Source organism: Hyaena hyaena, unplaced genomic scaffold (assembly GCF_003009895.1).
Source record: "Hyaena hyaena isolate Hyena2069 unplaced genomic scaffold, ASM300989v1 scaffold_58, whole genome shotgun sequence".
NCBI lineage: Eukaryota > Metazoa > Chordata > Mammalia > Carnivora > Hyaenidae > Hyaena > Hyaena hyaena.
In genome coordinates, this window is record NW_024080689.1 from 329,775 (window position 1) to 349,772 (window position 19,998).

General features: G+C 46.7%; 1 protein-coding gene across 2 annotated transcripts in view; it reads right to left on the minus strand.

The window, feature by feature from the left end:
* Positions 1-19,998, minus strand: part of MAP2K4 (mitogen-activated protein kinase kinase 4) — a 138,436-nt gene that overhangs the window by 45,908 nt on the left and 72,530 nt on the right. For both annotated transcript variants that reach the window (XM_039231583.1, XM_039231584.1), the window contains 2 exons: positions 19,811-19,985; positions 4,657-4,776 (listed from right to left, as the gene is read on the minus strand). In XM_039231583.1, coding sequence (XP_039087514.1) covers positions 4,657-4,776; positions 19,811-19,985 — 295 coding nt within the window. The remainder of the gene's footprint in view (positions 1-4,656; positions 4,777-19,810; positions 19,986-19,998) is intronic.

Consider the following 19,998-nt stretch of genomic DNA (forward strand, 5'->3'; position numbering starts at 1 on the left):
CTTTTTAAGTTTATTTATTTTGAGAGAAAGAGAGAGCAGGGGAGAGGCAGAGAGCAAGAGAGAATCCCAAGCAGGCTCCACACTGTCAGCCCAGAGCCCAACACGGGACTCGAACTCACAAACCATAAGATCATGACCTGAGCAGAAATCAACAGTCAGACGCTTAACCAACTGAGCCGCCGTGCCCCAGAAATGTCCATTATCTTGATTAAGGTGATAATTCTACACATGAATACACTTGTTCACACATATGGAATTGTGCACTTTATTGCACGTCCATTTCAACTCCATACAGCTGTACTTAAAAGTCACAAGGGAGAAGGAAAGGAAAGAACATGAACAGTAGCAGGGATAGAAAGGGAGAGGAGATGAAATTCAGCCAATAGCACTGCCTTCTATATAATCCAATGAACTTCTATAATCACAAGTCACTCAGAATAGTATTTCCTAAACTAGAATTTCTCCAACCTCAAAAGATACCTGAAGTAAGGACTTCTGCACACTGAATTGTGAAAATTTATGTTAAAGGACATTTTTAAAGTGATTCTAGGTTTCAGCGTTGATAAGGTAAAGGGTAGGTGCAGACCTTTATGCAAACTACACACTAAAAGTTACGTCTATGATTCAATACTGTCAAGCTCTTTGTTTTCTTGTCTATGAAGTGTGAAAACGAGGTGAGAAACCCATGCAAGGAGATGTCTTAGTAATGTACCTACGTCAAATCCAAGTTGTACTTTGGGCTTTTTATTTGAGTTCAGTTCCATCAGAGAAAGAAGTGCAAATGGTCGGAGACAATGGCAAAAAACCAAGTTACGAACTTCAGTATGACATACTATCCGTTCACGATCTGAGCAGAGCTATGGAACTTTCACAGGCTCAGTTATCACCCAAAGGCAAGATGAATCTCTACACAGGAGCTGCAAGAAGAACAAATCTACCATCCTGCAAGCTCCTTGACTGATGGTTGACTGAACCAGACCGTGGACCGATGTCCTATCGGGCACACAAATCATGAAATGAAACATTCTGGCAGGTTCCTCAAGGTGACAGGAACCAAAAGCCATTTGTCTTCCTCACAGTGGCAGTTAGGGAAGAAATCCAGACTGTATCCACTCACTTCTGCTCTTTCCCTTCATAACCCAGAATTGTGTGTCTATTATTGGAACTGAAGGCCACATCACCAAAAAGATCCTTCAAAGGATTAAAGTGATCGCCTTCAAAAGAAAAATGCTCGGGGCGCCTGGGTGGCTTAGTCAGTTAAGCGACCGACTTTCGCTTAGGTCATGATCTCATGGTGCGTGGGTTCGAGCCCCGCGTCGGGCTCTGTGCTGACTGCCATTTCAGAGCCTGGAGCCTGTTTTAGTCTGTGACTCCCTCTCTCTCTGACCCTCCCCTGCTCATGCTGTCTCTCTTTCTCCTAGAAATAAATAAAACATTAAAAAAAAAGAGAGAGAGAGTCTGTTTCTAAAAAAAAAAAAAAAAAAAAAACGAAAGAAAAATGCTCCTCTAAACCCTTATTTAATCTTAAAAATTTTAACTTTCGTAACATCAGGAAACACACTCTGCCTATGCATTCCTTAAAGGTGAACTTTCTGCTTCAGAATTCCATTCTGTATTATTCAGAAAGTCCTTATTACTTCCTGGCGGGGGAAAGTGGGGGTGGGGGGGTGGCAGCGGAGGGAAGTTGACGATCAGCCTATTGGAGCAGTTTGGAACTTTATACAACTTGACTGTATAGTTCCTAAGCCTTTACCTGATCATACTCAAAAACTGTAGCAATGTTAAAAAGTAAATTGCTTTTTAATTTTTTTAAGTATTTTTAATGTTTAACTATTTTTGAGAGAGGGAGACAGAGCATGAGCAGGGAGGGGCCAGAGAGAGAGGGAGACACAGCATCTGAAGCAGGCTCCAGGCTCCAAGCTGTCAGCACAGAGCCCGACGCAGGGCTCAAACTCAGGAACTGCGAGATCATGACCTGAGCCAAAGTTGGATGCTTAACCAACTGAGCCACCCAGATGCCCCAGTAGATTGTTTTTTTAAATGAAGCAAGCTGAAAGTTCCTCATCCCTGGACCACTTGGTCCATAACAGAAAGAAGAGGGAGCTTTTTGCCTGTGAAGTCCCATCTCTATCACTTCATGGCTATGAGATGCCCATCAAATCAGTCCTCAAACCTCAGCCTCCTCTCTGGAGAAGGGGGATAATGCCTCTGAGTCCTCTGAGACTGGTACCAAGAGAATATACGTGAAAACTCTAGAATATTCGATAGCTGCTTGTGCTTAGAGCTGCATACTTCAACTCCCTGCAACCTCCCTGAGATCTAAAACTGAATTTTCCCCAGCTGTTGATAAGAAAAGATGCAGATACTGTTCAGACCCTATCCCAAGCTTCTCTGTGTTGTTTCTGGTGCTTTGCAATCATGGGTATCACTCTGACTTCTATTTGTAAAATCAGACGTCCACACTGTGTAGGCTGGGGTTACACGCTGAAGTGAGGCTTATGGGAATGATTAAACAGCGGCCACGAGAAATAGGCTGGGTTGGGCCAGCACTCCGGGCGTGAGCCACAGCTAAGCCTGAGCCGGTGGGAGTCCAGAGGGGCAGTGAATACAGCCCTGGGAAAGCGGATGTAGAACCCGGTCAGGATGGAACCTCCAGTCGAGTCTCTAAGTAACTTCTGTCCTGCAGAAGATGTGACGAGAAAAATGGCCAGAGGGCTTAGTGATTATGAAGAATAAATCCATGGTCTGGGGGAAGAAGAGAGGAGGAGAGGGCAGGAACCTTGGGCCACATGAAGAAAGTTCCAGATTTGTGACCTTACAAACAGCACGACATTAGGTAACACTGTGTCCAGGATACAGGTGCGTTCCTGACCACACGATGCGCACTGTTGCGATGAAATACCAACGTGCTACAGCAAAGAAAGCTGACAGATTCAGTGTACCTGGCCACGAAAACGAATATTCGAGTCATAAAAAGTACAGGGACAGGAGTGGAAAGAAACTGCATGAACCTATACTTAACAGTGAGGAATCGGCGATTCGACAGAGCAGGAGATGCGATACTGAAGCAGGATGCTTCCACTTACCGGGTTACCCGTGAAGAGCACAGAAACACAAATAAATACAAATGTAGGGATTGAGTGGGGAATCGATTGACTCACCTCTCCAGTGACAAGATCTGATGTGTTTCCAGTCAGTGCTACAGTCACTGTTTCCGTACAACACAGTATTTTTTAAGTCAGGAGCCACAACAAACTCCCAAAGCTACATACACGCTTTGTGATCAGTCCCAAAAAGAAGGGACGGGGGCTCCTCACCGGCTCATAACAACCCCACCAGCACAAGCTCATCCTAACATTTGCAAAATGAGAATGGGATTGGGACACCTGGGTGGCTCAGTGGGTTAAGTGTCCAACTCCTGATTTCAGCTCAGGTCACGATCTCCTAGCTCGTGGGTTCAAACCCACATCGGGCTCTGTGCTCACAGCACCGAGCCTGCTTGAGATGCTCTCTCTCCCTTTCTCTCTCTTTGTCCCTCCCCAACTCGCGCACGCTCTCTCACACTCCCTCTCTCTCAAAATAAATAAATAAACTTTTAAAAAATGAGAATAATATTTTACAAAGAGTATTAAAAGTGCTTAAGGGTTCAGGGCGCCTGGGTGGCTCAGTCAGTTAAGCGTTTGACTTCAGCTCAGATCATGATCTCACGGTTCATGGGTTCGAGCCCCCCCTCCGTTGGACTCTGTGCTGACAGCTCGGAGTCCGGCACCTGCTTCGGATTCTCTGTCTCCCTCTCTCTCTTCCCCTTCCCCACTTGTGCTCTGTCTCTCTGTCTGTCAAAAATAAACATTAAAAAAGTGCTTAAGGGTCCATTCAGTTGAAGTCCTGCTCACCTAACTAAATATCACAAGTGAGTGAGGACTGGCCAGGACGCCATAAAGTATCTGATTCAAGCCCACTCCGCGACTACCCACTACCCCAAACCCTAACTCCCTTCCCTACGTCGGGCAGTGGGAGGACTGGAAATGACAGAAGTGATAACCTTCGTCAGGAAACAAAATAACCAGAGGCCGAAAGAAGACACATGATCCCAAGACCATCCAAGACCGTGCAGCTTCCACGAAAAACCCTGGATAACAAGATTCGATGAAAGAATTTCTATTACACCTGTTCATTTCCATCTGGGTTGTACTAAGGGTTCAGGAGGAGGTAGAGTGAATGCTTACGTTAAATGCAGATACAGCTGATGACAGAAATAAAGTTTTTAAAAGGAGGGGGGGGAGGGAGGAGAACACCAAGGGAGTTCAAAGCCAAGAAGAGAAAGAACGTAACCGATGGCAGAGGGGTAATATTCAGAAGTCAGCTGATTGGTTGGTCCTTAAAGTACAGAAACCATAAGGAAGGAAATGCGGGATTCACAAATAACAGCCATAAATATACATATAGATAAAGTACGAGATTCACCCCGTAACTAAGGAACAGTGAGTGCTGGAAATTAACATGCAGATTCTCCCAGTTATATACTAAATATTGAGAAATTACTTATTGCTAACGTGTGGCGATTGGCTGGAGATCAGAACCTAAGCCTGCCATGCTCTTATTTATTCCAATTAGATATTTATTCGTCGGCTAAAACCCCGAAGTGTTTGTTCCTACCTCTCTGAAGAGTGCACCATAAAACTGAACAATGTACGGGCAATCACTACTGCGCATTACTACATCCAAATCCATTAGAAGTTGTTTTTGTTCTTTTTCATCCACTGTTGACCGAATTCTCTGGAAAAGAATGACAAAAGATGTCATAAAAACATACAACAACTTTAAAAACCTGAGAACAACCGCGACCACAAGACTGAAAATTTCTAAGCAAACGTCATAAATGCTAACCAGACAGAAAATTATCATCTTCCTTAAACTTTACAAGAAAATCTTTATCACAGAGAAACAAAATAGCACTCAGGAGATTTCATTTCATTTATTTATTTTTTAAGCAAAGTAGCACTTAGGGATTTCTTTAAAAGACACGAGGTTTTTTAACCACAAGCATCCACTGATGACGTTGGAAGTTATGTAACAAAGCTTCTAGGCAGTGACAATTAACCCTCGCATGCAAATATAAAGAAAACCGCAATGAGCTAGGCTTCAAGCAGTTCCCGTGTGAATAATCGTGAGCTTCACAGACACCTTTATTCCCCATATCAGAACTGTGTGGATTCTAGGCATTCCATGTAAGAAACACTCTTCACTCCCTGGCACCCGGAAGCCTCGCATCCCCATTCCTTAGAGCTGGGAAAGGTGTCCCAAAATGGGAATCAGTGCAGGGGCAGCTCAGAGACTCAGTCCCTGCCCTCCAAATCCTAGACTGCAACCGTCCCCCTTTGCCACTTTCTGTACATTAAGAACAAAAGGTCTGGGGGTGCCTGGGTGGCTCAGTTGGTTAAGCATCCGACTTTGGCTCAGGTCATGATCTCACGGTTTGTGAGTTCGAGCCCCGCGTCAGGCTCTGTGCTGACAGCTCGGAGCCTGGAGCCTGTTTCGGATTCTGTGTCTCCCTCTCTCTCTGACCCTTGTCCCCTCGTGCGCTCTCCATCTCTCTCAGAAATAAACAAACATTGGGGGGAGAAAAAAAAGAACAAAAAGTTCTCCCTGACTCTCCACCCCAGGAGTCAGAATGTAGGGTAGTAACAGCGTAAGGAAGAAAAGTCTAAGAATGAAAAACCAGAGGGCTTTTTGTGTGTCCCTAAGCTGACGAGGCCCTCTTCTCTGTACATGGCCGGCCTGGGGCATATCCCTAACCCACGTGTACGGACTTCTCTGCCCAATTCTAAAAGACTGCCTGGGAAACAGACCCCCTCCCCGCCCCCCGCAGAATGGCACCATACTGGGAGACACTCAGAGGGACAGTTCCCACTGCACCAGTGAGACAGGAAAGAATCAAGTTCAGAAAGCAGAAAACATGAGTAACATTGAGGCATGCAAACAACTTTCTTCTCATGAAGAAGTTCACAAGGTCACGCCACGCCCACTCTGTACAATGTACCGTCCATACTTACAAGGCAAGTTAGTCTATCAAAAAATACACAAGGTGGCATTTTCTCTTCCAGAGACTTCAAGGTATCTGTCCTCAATGTTCTTGAAAGGGATGAAGGCGGCCAATTAAATCGTTGAGCCCATTTTACAGAAGAGAAGCCAGAGGCACAGAGAGATACAAAAGACGTATTCCATGTAACATGACAATAAGCAGTTGTAGAAGGAATAGAACCAGGTTCGTTTCTGTTCCTCTCTCCTCACAACATGAGACATTCCATTTATTCCGTAATACAAACAAATTTCATTGTACTGGTTAAAATTTATAACCTGCTACCTATAAGACTTGATACCATATAAACTTTACTGACTCCTATCCATCTTATAAATACTGATTTATTTAAAACTTTCACACTGGATGTCAACTGGCTAGATAAACAAGAAATAAGTAAATAAGAAGAATGAAAAATAATGACAAAATAAGACTGATATTTGTAAAATTAAGAAAAAATTTCCTTCTTTCTCTCATTTCTATATTTTATAGAAAACTGGGTAGATGATCATAGTTTGGGGATCAATAATTTTTTTTAAATCAACATCATGACAATGTTTGCTCACAAAGTATATTTGTAAAAAGTCAAAATAGCCCAGAGACGTAATTTGTTAGTAGTCTGAAACCATGGCATGGATAATTCTAGCAAACATTTTAATCACATTTTATTCCTGTTTTTTTAAAAAACAAAAAATAACTTCAGGCTGCTGGCTGGCTCAGTTGGAGGAGCGTGCGGCTCTTGATCTCAGGGTTGTGAATTCAAGCCCCATGTTGGGCGTACAGATTACTTAAGAAAAATAACTTTAAAAGGATAGTTGTGAAAATATTCATTTGGGAAGGCAATTTTTTTTAATATTTAAAAGACAAAGAGCTGGTAATCAGAGACAAATGGGGAAGAAAAAGGAAACGATACTCTGGGGGAGAGTTCCATCAACTAAAGGATTCTCCCTATTAAAAGTTTAAAAACTCTGCTCTCTTTCTGCCTGTATGGATATATGGGCGAGTATAAGCACACTCACACTCACAAGACATTATTGTAAAAGATGCCCTCTTTCCTAGGTTCTTTCCCTGAGCTGGTTATACGGTTTTATAAGTTTCCATTTGCACAAATGTTTGCATTTCGACTACCAGAAATCACATTACAGCCAAAACCTCAAGAGTTACTATCACTGACTCTTTTTTTTTTTTTTTTAATGCTTATTTATTTTTTACAGAGAGGGAGAGACACAGAGTGCAAGCCAAGGAGGGGCAGAGAGAGAGGGAGACAGAATCTGAAACAGGCTCCAGGCCCTGAGCTGTCAGCACAGAGCCCGACGTGAGGCTCGAACACACACTGTGAGATCATGACCTGAGCAGAAGTTGCTTAACCGACTGAGCCACCCTGGTGACCCTAACTGGCTCTTGAGGGCCAATCTCTAAAACTACCACTGTAGCTAAGGCAAGGATGCACGCTCCCACGTGGACAGGAGGCCGCACAGAACCCCAGCATCAGACTGGACAGGATTCCCATGAACCGGGATGGAGAGCATCCTGGCCCGGCTCTAACGTTCGAGCTCATCATCGCGGCAGTAAAATCTATTCACCTGAAGACTGTTCTTTAATGTCACCACTGGTACAAGAGACCACGGGGCTGCTGCGTGGCCTGCTGGCCTACCAGGAGAGGGAGTCCGTTCCTGGATGCCGTCAGTGGATGGACACCTGTTCGTGCTCCCTGGCCCTCTGGTCCAAGGGGCAGGCAGTGGTCGTAGCTGCTGGCACCGCATCGGGATTGTTAGGGACTGAGTAAGCAGAGCTAACTCTTAAATATACGTAAGTTTCAGGATTATGTTGCACTGTTTGTTATGCGAGAATACTGCATAAAATAAGCTCATTCCAAGGCCTATAGGACTCAGAAATGGAGATTAACCAAAGCACACACCTGCAACAGCGGTCGCTTCAAATTACTTAGTTTAACTCAATAATTCAATAAATGTTCAAGGTGGAGAAAACTTAACAATGATTAACAATAATCAAGGAGAGAATACTTAATGAGAAGAGTCACGCCCAAGACAGCTTTTCTGATAGAACAAAACAATGTGTATGGGTAAGATTTCTACCACTGCAAACAAGTACAGCCAAGGTCCTCAGATACTTAGGGAGAACAGTCACGAAAACAGAAGACATGAGCAAACCCCCTTCCCTTCAGGCAACTGCCCCTGGGAGCTCCCCTCTCATCACCACATGGGATGCACTTCATGGACTGTTTCATAAAGGCAATTAGATCTTCCAAGTGAAGAGGGGGAAAAAACCCTTTCTTAATGGAGGGGGATGTAAAATAAAAGTACAAGGGTGTTGCCAATTTATACATAAAAATCTCCCCTAGTTAGAATGTTCAGAAATCAAATGTATTGACAGATGTCTTGAATCACAGAAAACTTTCATTTATGCCATAAATTTAAAAGATAGACAAGACTGGGATGTTTGGGTGGCTCAGCTGGTTGAATGTCCCACTCTTGATTTTGGCTCAGCTTATGCTCTCGTGGTTCGTGGGTTCGAGCCCCATGTTGGGCTCTGCGCTAACAGCACAGAGCCTGCTTGGGATTCTCTCTCTCCCTCTCTCTCTGCCATTCCTCTGCTCATGTGCGCTCTCTCTCTCTCTCATAATAAATAAGCCTTAAAAAAAAGAGTTCGATAAGCTCATGTGTGCTCTCTCTCTCTCATAATAAATAAGCCTTAAAAAAAAGAGTTCGATAAGACTGGAGTTTAGTTGAGTTCAGAAAACCTTTTTGCCCCCCTCATAAAAAATAGGGTTGAAAAGTTCACACAAAACCACAAAACAGGGGCGCCTGGGTGGCTCAGTCGGTTAAGTGTCCGACTTCAGCTCAGGTCATGATCTCACGGTTTGTGGGTTCGAGCCCCACATCGGGCTCTCTGTTGACAGCTGGAGCTGACAGCCTGGAGCCTGTTTCAGATTCTGTGTCTCCCTTTCTCTCTGACCCTACCCTGCTCTCTCTCTCTCTCTCTCTCTCTCAGAAATAAATAAAATATTTAAAAAATTAAAACAAAACAAAACAAACAAAAAAACCAAACCACAAAACATTTAAGAAAATCATCTCGAGGATCTCAAGTATATTTAAAAAGTTTCAGGGGCGCCTGGGTGGCTTAGTCGGTTAAGCGTCCGACTTTCGCTCAGGTCATGATCTCGCGGTTCATGGGTTCGAGCCCCGCGTCGGGCTCTGTGCTGACTGCCAGCTCAGAGCTTGGAGCCTGTTTCAGAGTCCGTGTCTCCCTCTCTCTCTGACCCTCCCCTGCTCACGCTCTCTCTCTCTCTCTCCTAGAAATAAATAAAAATATTTTAAAAAATAAATAAGAAGTTTCATTTTCAACCAAATGTCAGAATTCATTAAAATCACGCACCTCTCCATTATTGAGCTCTCTTTCTTGTCACTATTTCCTTAACCTGGCTTAAGTCATGACACGCTCTCAGGACAAATTAAACTGTACTTTTTGAAAAAGCAAGCCATATTGCTTTTCCAATAATGAAGTATTTTCAAATTATTACAAGTTTTACCTTATTTGGAACCAAATGTAGAGAAGACACTTAACACCCAAACAAGAAAGACTACCCTACATGAAAAAAACCATCTTCCACAGTTGAAGAAATTTATATACTTAAAGCTAAAAAAAAATTTTTTTAATATTTTAAAAATATTTTTTCATGTTTCTTTTTTTTGAGAGACAGAGACAGAGAGCAAGCAGGGGAGGGGCAGAGAGAGAGGGAGACACAGAATCGGAAGCAGGCTCCAGGCTCCGAGCTGTCAGCACAGAGTCCATCGTGGGGTTCGAACCCACAAACCACAAGACCATGACCTGAGCCGAAGGCGGACGCTTAACCGACTGAGCCACCCAGGCGCCCCTAATAAAATATTTTTAAAACTGCCGTCTAAATGTGTATTCAAGGTTGTTTTACACTCACACAAAAGCAGGCAAAGGCCAATAAAAACAGCACGTAGCTACAGAGCGGCAATGCCACGGTGACTCCAGAGAAAAGTCTGTCGGTGACCCGGAAAGGGGGTGCCTTGAACGCCCAGTTCTCCATTTTATTACTGTTAGTGTTGTACGTGGTTCTTATCCAGCTAAAAAGAGTCCACAGAGCCTCACGTTCCGAAAACCGTCAATCCAGCTCATGCGGCAGGCGGGAGCAGCGACGGAGCTGTTCACAGCTTCCACAGGACGAGCTAAAAATCCAGTTAGAAATTACCCTCCCGCCTTCTTCTAGCTCATGCCTAAAACACAGCAGCGTCCACACCGAGGATAGTGCCAACCCACATAGACAGAAATACCTAGAAGCTGCCAAAAGGTCACCTTCATTCTTCCTGTGCAACGTGGCGTCTGAAAGTCATCAGTAAATTTAAATGGTGACGGCTTATACGTGGCCTTCATTTGGAAGGCCTGAATGTGTGACCACTTAAATTCAAGGCATAAATACTCCTTTACCAATAGCAAACAGCTATTTCAATGTGGCGTAGCCCCAGAAGGCCTCTACAGACCCCGGGACCTTTGTACGGACCCGATTCTCACACGTTGACTCCAAGCCCTGCCAGCCCAACCCCCCCCATCAGGAATGAATGGCTAGGGATAAAACCAACAGCAGTAAGGAGGAAGAACTTTCCAGTAGATTCAGACCGGTTGTTGTAACAGTTGTGGGAACTATTAAAACACTGAAGTGGTGGGGGATGGGGAGGGCAGAGAGGCAAAGAAGATGGAGGGAAACACTCCCACAGAAAGTGCTTTCACCCGGGGCGCCTGGGGGGCTCAGTCGGTTAAGTGTCAGACTTTCGCTTAGGTCATGATCTCGCGGTTCGCGGGTTCGAGCCCCGCGTCGGGCTCTGTGCTGACTGCCAGCTCGGAGCCTGGAGCCTGTTTCAGAGTCTGTATCTCCCTCTCTCTCTGACCCTCCCCTGCTCACGCTGTCTCTCTCTCTCTCTCTCCTAGAAATAAATAAAAATATTAAAAAAAAAAAAAAAGAAAGAAAGTGCTTTCACCCCTTAGAGATATGAGGACCGTAATGGTGTCATTGCCGTTGTTTCTCTTCCTTTCCCACATTTATTTTCAGGGGTCAGAAGGCACAAGGAGAAGGGGTGAAGGGGAGGGTGTGACGGTGGCCCAGTCTCTGTGACGGGATGCACGGCTCAACTGTGGTAAAGGAGACGAGGAGGCTGGCGACACGAAGGCTGAGGGACAAACGCAGAGGAAGTGACACAGAAAGGCCCCCAGAAGCAGGTCGAGGAGCATGCTGCCCGGGCGCAGGGATGCTCTCGCTCACTCTGACTCGGAGCGAGCCCTTCCAGCTCCATGTCAGAGTTCTCAGGTCTCTCAGTTTGTAGACAGACAGACACACGCCACTGGGCACCGCGGTGAGGCTTGCCTCGAGACGACCCAGTCTGCGTCTGCCTGTGTCCTGGTGAAGTGGGTTCTTCACCACCGAGTGGGTTTTCTTGTAGCTACAAGACAAGGCTACAGACGAGAGGACTAACTCCATCTCCTGGACAATACGTGTGCGTGGCGGGGGAGGCCCTCTGGGTCACCTGATCCCATTCCTGCTCAGAGGAGGGGAAAACAGCTCGTCATATTCTCGAAAGACTCCGAATAAAGCGAGACTGATGGCAGGTCATATCTGCTCTTGATTAAAAACGGCAGGGGCGCCTGGGTGGCTTAGTCGGTTGAGCGTCCGACTTTCGCTCGGGTCATGATCTCACAGTTCGTGGGTTCGAGGCCCGCGTCGGGCTCTGTGCTGACTGCCAGCTCGGAGCCTGGAGCCTGTTTCAGTCTGTGACTCCCTCTCTCTCTCTCTGACCCTCCCCTGCTCACGCTGTCTCTCTCTCTCTCCTAGAAATAAATAAAAAAACATTAAAAATGGCAGCTCCCCAGCGTGTGTGACAGATGGTAGTTCCTGGGACTGGGTCACTCCAGACCACAAAGACACAAGTCACCTGCAACCCCATCAGGAATGGAGAACTGAGTCCAGGAACGAACTTTTAGAAAGACAGACTTGAAACAAGCAACACAGTCAAATAAACTTACCAAACATCTACCGATGCTAACTGATACTCTTTTCTTGTTTTTGTTTTGACATGGAGAAAATATACGGGGAAGGAGATGAGGGGAAACAGAAGAAACGGGGTAATTAATGTGGAAAGGCATGGCCGCTAGTCCCCAGCAGATAAGGTCTCCCAAATTCTCACACAACAAATTCTTGGCAGGTTTTTATAGGGCTGAGCTGAGGGTCCCAAGGGCAGTACAAGGTCATTAGGAGTAAGGTCAGTGACTCAGACCTCTGCTGCAAGTGTTCATCTCCAACTACCTAGAGTTAAGTTTGGAATAAAGTAAGAGTATTTAAAAGTGTAAGAGAAGTGAGCTCCCCAGTGAGAAATTAGGGCACAGATACAATGAGACTTCGCAAGGAGATGGGCTCAATCACTTCGAGAAATGAGTGGATGGCTTCGAAGATGGTCTGGGTGTTGATTAAGACAATCTGACATCATGGGCGCCTGGAAGGCTCAGTCAATGAAACATCAGACTTCAGCCGAGGTCATGACCTCACAGTTCGCGGGTTCGAGCCCCGCGTTGGGCTCTGTGCTGACAGCTCAGAGCCTGGAGCCTACTTCAGATTCTGTGTCTCCCTCTCTCTCTCTGCTCCTCCCCTGCTCACAGTTTGTTTCTCTTTCTCAAAAATGAATAAAACATTAAAAAATTTTTTTAATAAAATCCAGGAGGAAAAGGACAAGCATCACCTTGATATAGCTGTGATATTCTGACAACGTTCCTGGAATCTTCAAACACCAATACCGCTACGCCTTAAATGCACTCCGTTCGTTAAGGGCTCCTTGTAAAGAACCCTCCTCCTGGGATTAGTGTCTGTGGATAAAATATGAAGGGGGAGCCGAAACAGTCACCAACCTAAATCAGTGGTGTGGGCGACAGGAGAGAGGGTCGCTCTCAGATCCCCACGTGCCCCAGTGAACCCTCACATTGTGATCTGTACAAACACGCTGCTTTTGCAGCAGAAATGCCCAGAATTCAGTTCCCATACAAAGGTGGAAAACCCCAGACACCACGGCAGCACATGAGTGTGCTACTATCCCCTTCCTCTGGGCTGCATTTTTATTTTCCGAAGTTCAAAACAACCATTCCATGTTCCACAACTGCAGCAAGGCTCATCTCTGCTACATAACTTCATCCTTGGCTACTAGAATCTTCTGAATAGATCACATACAAAAATGCCCTCTGTCTCTATCTTGCTATGCCATCACTGATGGGGTCAGGTCAGATTGCAACATTAGTCAGAGCAAGTTAAAAAAGCCAAGTATGGGGGTGCCTGGGTGGCTCAGTTGGCTAATCGTCCAACTTTGGCTCAGGTCGTGATCTCAGTTTCTGAGTTCAAGCCCAGCATCAGGCTCTGTGCTGACAGCTCGGAGCCTGGAACCTGCTTCGGATTCTGTGTCTCCCTCTCTCTCTGCCCCTCCCCAGCTTGTGCTCTGTCTCTCTCTCTCTCAAGAATAAATAAACATTAAAAATTTTTTTAAATGAAACAAAATTTTAAAAAGCCAAGTATTAAGAACGCTGATCACAGATGCAAAGCTGGTTTTCACGTCAAAGAGCAACAAATAACGAGTGCCTGTTAAACCAATCGTTTTAAATTGGGAAAATCCATTTTTCCTAAGGCAGGCAGGCAGAATACCTCTTCTTAACTGCCAAATCACCCAAGCCTTGAGAATCAATTTAATGAACTCTCAATTGTATCTTAATCCAATTCATTAATTAACAGCAGTACCTCCTAGTCTCCTCACTGAGGAGACGGAGGCCCAATTATTCCTTGTGCACAGCCTCTGTGATTCATCACCAGGCAACTGGGGAGATGGGCTCCAAACAGACTCGGAGGACTTATTACGTCACGGGCAGAGCTGCCCTGAGGGCAAGGTTAAGGGGAGGAGCTGGACGTGGCCTGATCATCGGCTTCCTCTTTGCTAATGACATCATCCACATAGAAAGGGCACAATCCTAACGCTCACACTTTTGCAAGGGCAGGAAGATCCTCAGGGGCAGGTCATCGCTTCCGTGCCCACCACACCGAAGTGGAAATCGGACGTACGACCAATGTCGGGGGCAAGACCGTATGGCAAAAACAACAGAAAGGACAGAAAAAGTGCAGCAGGCGTATCAGATGTGGGGTCACGTGGTCCTCACTCAGAGTGAGGGGTGACAACAGGTTCTTCTCTGAACTGCGACAGAGGCAGAGATACAGATTCCAAATGTTTCCTCGGAGCTCAGGTCCCCAGAGCTTCCTCCCAGCACGGGCAGGCACCAGCCTCCCACCTCCTAACCCTTACATCCCCCAGAATGGTGCTTTTTTGTCTCTATTATTGACAGGATCTACATACGCTTCGATCACCAGAAAGAACCCATGGAGGAAAACCACTGGAAGCAAAAGAAACGTGTCTGTGTGAGGAGTTCCAGGCCCTGCTACACAGGGGAGGTCAAAACCAAGCCCGGCCAGAGCCTTCGGATCTGCCCACCCGTGAGCACTTTTCATCTACAACACCACCACTGCCAAGCGTCGTTAGGGGCACCCGGTAACACGGCTCCAGCAGCCACAGATGGCTTAATTAGGCCACATGACTTGCCGATCAAAGAAGGGTGGAAGGCGCTGGAATGCGGTCTCAATTCAAAACCAGACAGCCATGACTTCTGCACCCCAAATGTGCTCCGGAAAATCAAACGCTAGCACTGTGGCCTTCCAACACGCAGCAGGGTGGCCTAACAAAGCACCCTGCCCCGTCCAGAAGGAGCTCTGCAAATCTAAGGCTGCTCCCGTCAGCATCATTCTGGCGCTTTCAGAACAGTGTGCAAGATCAAGGTTTCAGGACCACGATAAATCCCCTCCAGCGAGCCTCACACTTCCCAGCGCAATTGTTCAGTAACGAAACTTCTGGTAGAAACGGCAAGGTACCCGCAGTACCATATTTATAGCGCTGTCTGCATCGGGGAGGCCTATGTACTGAGCAGACACAACCCCACGCTGCTCGGGCAAGGACAGAGCTGTGCGCCACTCACAGGGTCAGCCGGGGGTGGGGGTGGGCTCCGGTCCTTCCCAGCAGGCGTGAGGGTTAACCTAGGTCTCAACTATAGATCAAGAACATTGAAGGTGAGATCCAAATACCAAAGAGAAGCAGGAATCGAGACCAGTCTACCAGCCTAGGATGGCTCAGGAAGACTGAAAGGGACATGCCAGTAGACTCAGAAGAGTAGAGAAAAACCCTGGGGGTTGAAAGAACAAGACAAGTCAGGCCCGTCCCCAAGAAAGGGGAAACCTTGAAACCCTTCGGCCCACGGTCACGGCGCTAACTCAGTCTGGCCTAAGCACCTAATCTCAGACAGCCAGTGCGCCCTTCTGAGCAGCACAGATGACTTCTCAGGGTGAAGGCTGAATGCCCATCAGAGTGTCAACCAGGACAACCTTCACAGGACTCGTTCCCATCCCCGGCGACCTGCCCGCCATCAGCTTCATCCTCTCAGGAGAGGCCAGCTCCGCTCAACGGTCAAGCCTCTAACAAACACCGCCACTGCCCTCCATCTGCAGGAGCATCTGTCCCTTTCCCGTATATTCCCTCATCTGCGCTCTCCCCTACTCCCGCTGCCTACACGTCTACAGACAGACAGAGGCCGTCCTTCCAGAATCCGCATGCATAGGAGCCTGTGAGGCAACAACAGGGAAGCTCGTAGTCTCCCCGCTGCAGGCAGGGTCAGGCGGAGGACAGGGGGCCAGGTCACAGTCACCCCACCCTCTGTGGGCAACCCGAGGCCGTCAGACCGCTCCATTCCAGCCCACGGGCCTGAACTCCTTCCTGCGCTTCAGCCCTGGGTCCCTGGGTTTGCTCGGGCACGCTGAAGCGGATCATCTGGGCCCTGCCTCTGCTGGGTGTTTCTCCCAGACCTGAGTTTCTCTAACTGTGGCCCAGAAACCTAATCCCGATGCCGATGCCTTCCTCAAACGCTTGATCTGCATGCTGGGCCGTCCCCCATTACAATTAACCCTGGCAGGGAGCTAACCACTCACGTGACTTTTAGAGGATGGGGTCTGTGCGTGTCTAGTTTTTGTCATTCAGCGGTAATTCCATCAGCATGCGAACTGGGGGGTTAAATAAATGTTATTTGCGGAAGATGCTGACTGAAGCCTGGAGTAGCCAACCAGAGTCGGAGGCAGAAGACCTGCCGGCAATAACGGCTCTGCCCTGGGCGGCCCCGTGCCTCAGTCATTCAGGTAACAAGAAGAAGCAGCCGGGTCACTGCCCGTCACAGAATGGGAAGGCCCGTTTCCCAGGAGCGCGCAGTTAAAACTGAAGGGTCAAGACTTTCCACATCTTAGGTCCTAATGCCGAACCTCACGGGCAGCTTGAGGAAGTGGCCTCAGGCCAAAGGTCAAGAAACTGTTGGGGCGCCTGGGTGGCTCAGTTGGATAAGCGTCGAAGTCTTGATTTCGGCTCAGGTCATGATCTCACTGTCATGAGATCGAGCCTCACGCCCAGCATGGAGGCTGCTTGGGAATCTCTCTCCCACCCTCTCTGAGCCCCTGACCCCACACATGTGCCCTCCCCTCAAAAAAAGAGAGAAACTGTTGTATGTACAACTCTTACATATGCTGTACGCTACCTCGCTGAACCTAATTTACTGTATCTTAATTGATTTTTATATTACATCTTGGAAATAACTGTTTCTGACAACTTAGTCATCTTTCCAGACATTTCTTATACGTGTCCAAATAAACTTGGGAAGGGCTCCCTCAAAACTAAAAGTGAGGGGAGCATCTGGTTGGCTCAGTTGGGAGAACATGTGACCCTTGATCTTGGGGTCATGAGTTCAAACCCCACAATGGGCTTAAAATAATTTAAAAAAAAAAACTAAAAATGAGAAAGAATAATAATAAAATCAGGCTAATACACAGTCCACTTCTGTACAGAACTGCAAATAGATCTTAAGGATAATTTATTTCCAACATAAGCTTAGTGTCTACTAAGGTAACCCTTCCGTATTCCCCAGCGCATAGGAAAACACTAGTATTGGCGCATTTCTCATCTTACCAACAATCACAGAAAACTCAAAGGCGTGTGAACCACTGTCTCCCACTCTTTTAAATTTCTGTAGCCCCATCTCAAGGCGAAACAGAGGGTGCTTAGTAATCACGCTGTCTACATGCAGAAAAGTCAAATCCAACTTCTCAATTACACACTGTCTGTGTGTTTGCCCTTGTGCATCTGGTCTGTGTGTCTACGTGATAAAGGAATACACTCTCTCAGGTGTGATGAAAGGCTAGGCTTTTTCAGAGAGACCAACAAGACACATTTAAAAACTGCAGTGGAAGGCATACATCAGTCAGCAACTTGATATCAAATTTTAATGTATATTAATGAAAAAACCCTCTCCCAATATCCTGTGACATCATGGAATCCAATGGAAGGCCCCAGTGATAGGTCGAATGATAACATCATATTATTACTCTCCCCATGCTAAATGAACATGCTTGGCCAAGAATTCAAGGTCATAAACATGGGGCACCCGAGTGGCTCAGTTGGTGAAGTGTCCAACTTCGGCTCAGGTCATGATCTCAGGCTTCATGGGTTCGAGCCCCGCATTGGGCTCTGTGCTGATAGCTCAGAGCCTGGCACCTGCTTCGGATTCTGTCTCCCTCTCCTTCTGCCCCTCCCCCACGTACACTCTGTTTCTCTCTCTCTCTCTCTGTCTCTCAAAAAAAATATTTTTAAATATTTTTAAAAAAAGAATTCTGTAGGTCCCACAACCACTTCAAAGTATTTCTTAAGAGCTGGGATTTTTAAAGGCCTGAGGGGCTCTCAAAATAAGGTCAAATTACAAACAGCAGACAACAACTTCCTCTTTTCACTCTTAAATGCCTTCAAAATTTGAGTAAGCATTACACAGTTTCAAATGTTCTCAAATTAAGAAAAGCTTTTTTCAAATCACAATGAAGTACCTTCTTTACTTACTTTGAAAACCTACTGACCATGGCCGAAGTCTATCTGGATTACGAAAACAGAGTATGATGTTGGTCAACATGGTAAAACACATGGAGCACAGGCTGAGAAACACAGGACATAATTACTTAAAAGTTCTTTCCCTAGTTACTGGAAGAAAGTTTAGAACTTTGGTTATACAGGAGAGTTCTCCCTTAAGACCTAGCCAAGTAAAAGCGGACATCATGCACAGACAGCACAGAAGAGCAGTGCGACACTCATCCAGAAAAATCTCAGTAAAGTGACTTCCCACTTCCACTGGAGCAGCACAAAATAAATATGGAGAAATCGTTTCACGTTCCAAGAAGAACACCAGTTTATTTCAACAGATAATCCAAAGCAGAGGTCTTAGCCTATGCGTCTTCAGAAGTCTACAGGTTATATGCAAAATTATGTATACGTACGCAACATCCTAAGAAAAAGGTTGATCGTCACAATGCCAAAGAACAATGACCAAAAACGAGGTTAAGAACCCATAAAGAGAATCATAAAATGTTCCCCATCACGAATTTCTCATTAGTTTTATATGACCTGACAAAGGGAAATACAGGACAGTGAAGGAGGCAAGTGAGAGTAACATTTTGTTCACGATAAACTTCAACCCAGAGAGCATTTTCTATTAATGGGATACAAATCCACTCCCAAAAAGTGATTACAACACGGAGGCCCCTCGTCTATCAAGCCGCGTTGACAAGCTCTCCAGACAGGATTCCACAGGAAGATGATTAGCGGAGACTGTCCGCAAACCAGTTCTCAGTTGTGTACACTGAGGCACTGACTGGCTCCTGTAAGAATTGTAACTCGGGTCCCCTTGTGCCTCTTTAAACCGCCACCCCCAACGCTGTCCATTTTCCAGTAATATCTTAAACACAGCAAATATCTGTTAGACGGCTGGACAGACAAACGGACACGTGACAACTATATGGGCCCACGGGAGTCGGACGGACGCCATCAGTTCGTAGCAGGTGCCAACATCAGCCTGCCAAGTACCGTCGACGGGGCCCGTGTCCGTCCCGGGCCGTTCTGGTGTGTCCTTCAAATGACCGTATCAGGCGGCATGACGCTCACAGGAAGGACAGAATGGGACAGCGTTATCACAAGGTACGCCTTTCACGCACAGCTCTCGAGCCGGGGGAACAGGGCAGTACTGGGTGGAGATGGAATAAACAAACAGAAGCCGAGCCGGTCAGGGCCGAGTAAGGTTGAGGTTAGTGGCAACAGCATGTGTGTGGTTTCCAGGAAACCCTCAGTAAGACTGCTGTTAGCCCTAGCCCCGCACCTTGCCCAACCCAGTGCGCTGCCTCTTCTTCCGGCTCCCCGCCTGGCTCGGTGCAGCGCTGCCCTGCCCCCAGGGGTGCGGCCGCCCAGCCTCAACTCACCTGGGCAGTGGAAGGGCCTGGAGTTTAAAACACGTTAGCGCGTCGCACCAACGAGTGCAGCGAACGTGTGCGTTTCACACCGTCGGCGTTTCCGGAGCGGAGGAAAACCTGCCACCGGCCAGAAGGCCTCTGCACAAAACACACCCCCGAGGGGTCTGGAGAAACGGTTTTACAAACACCCGTATTCACCGCGCAAAAGTGAGAACAGGACAACAGCGGTGTTACCGCACCAAGAAACTGCACCGAATGGCTGAAAGCACCAAAAAAGAAGGAGGGGCATCACCTACTTTAACTGCCATTATTTGCCCACTTGGTTTGTGGACCATTTTGTTGACAGAACCGTATGCTCCTCGTCCAATCTCTCCGAGGTCTTTCAAGTCCTCCGCGGTGAAATCCCAGTGCTGCTCAGGGGAGATCTTCAGTTTCCCCGATGACTCGATGCTGTGTGTTCTCAGTCTCTCTCTGTTAAAATATC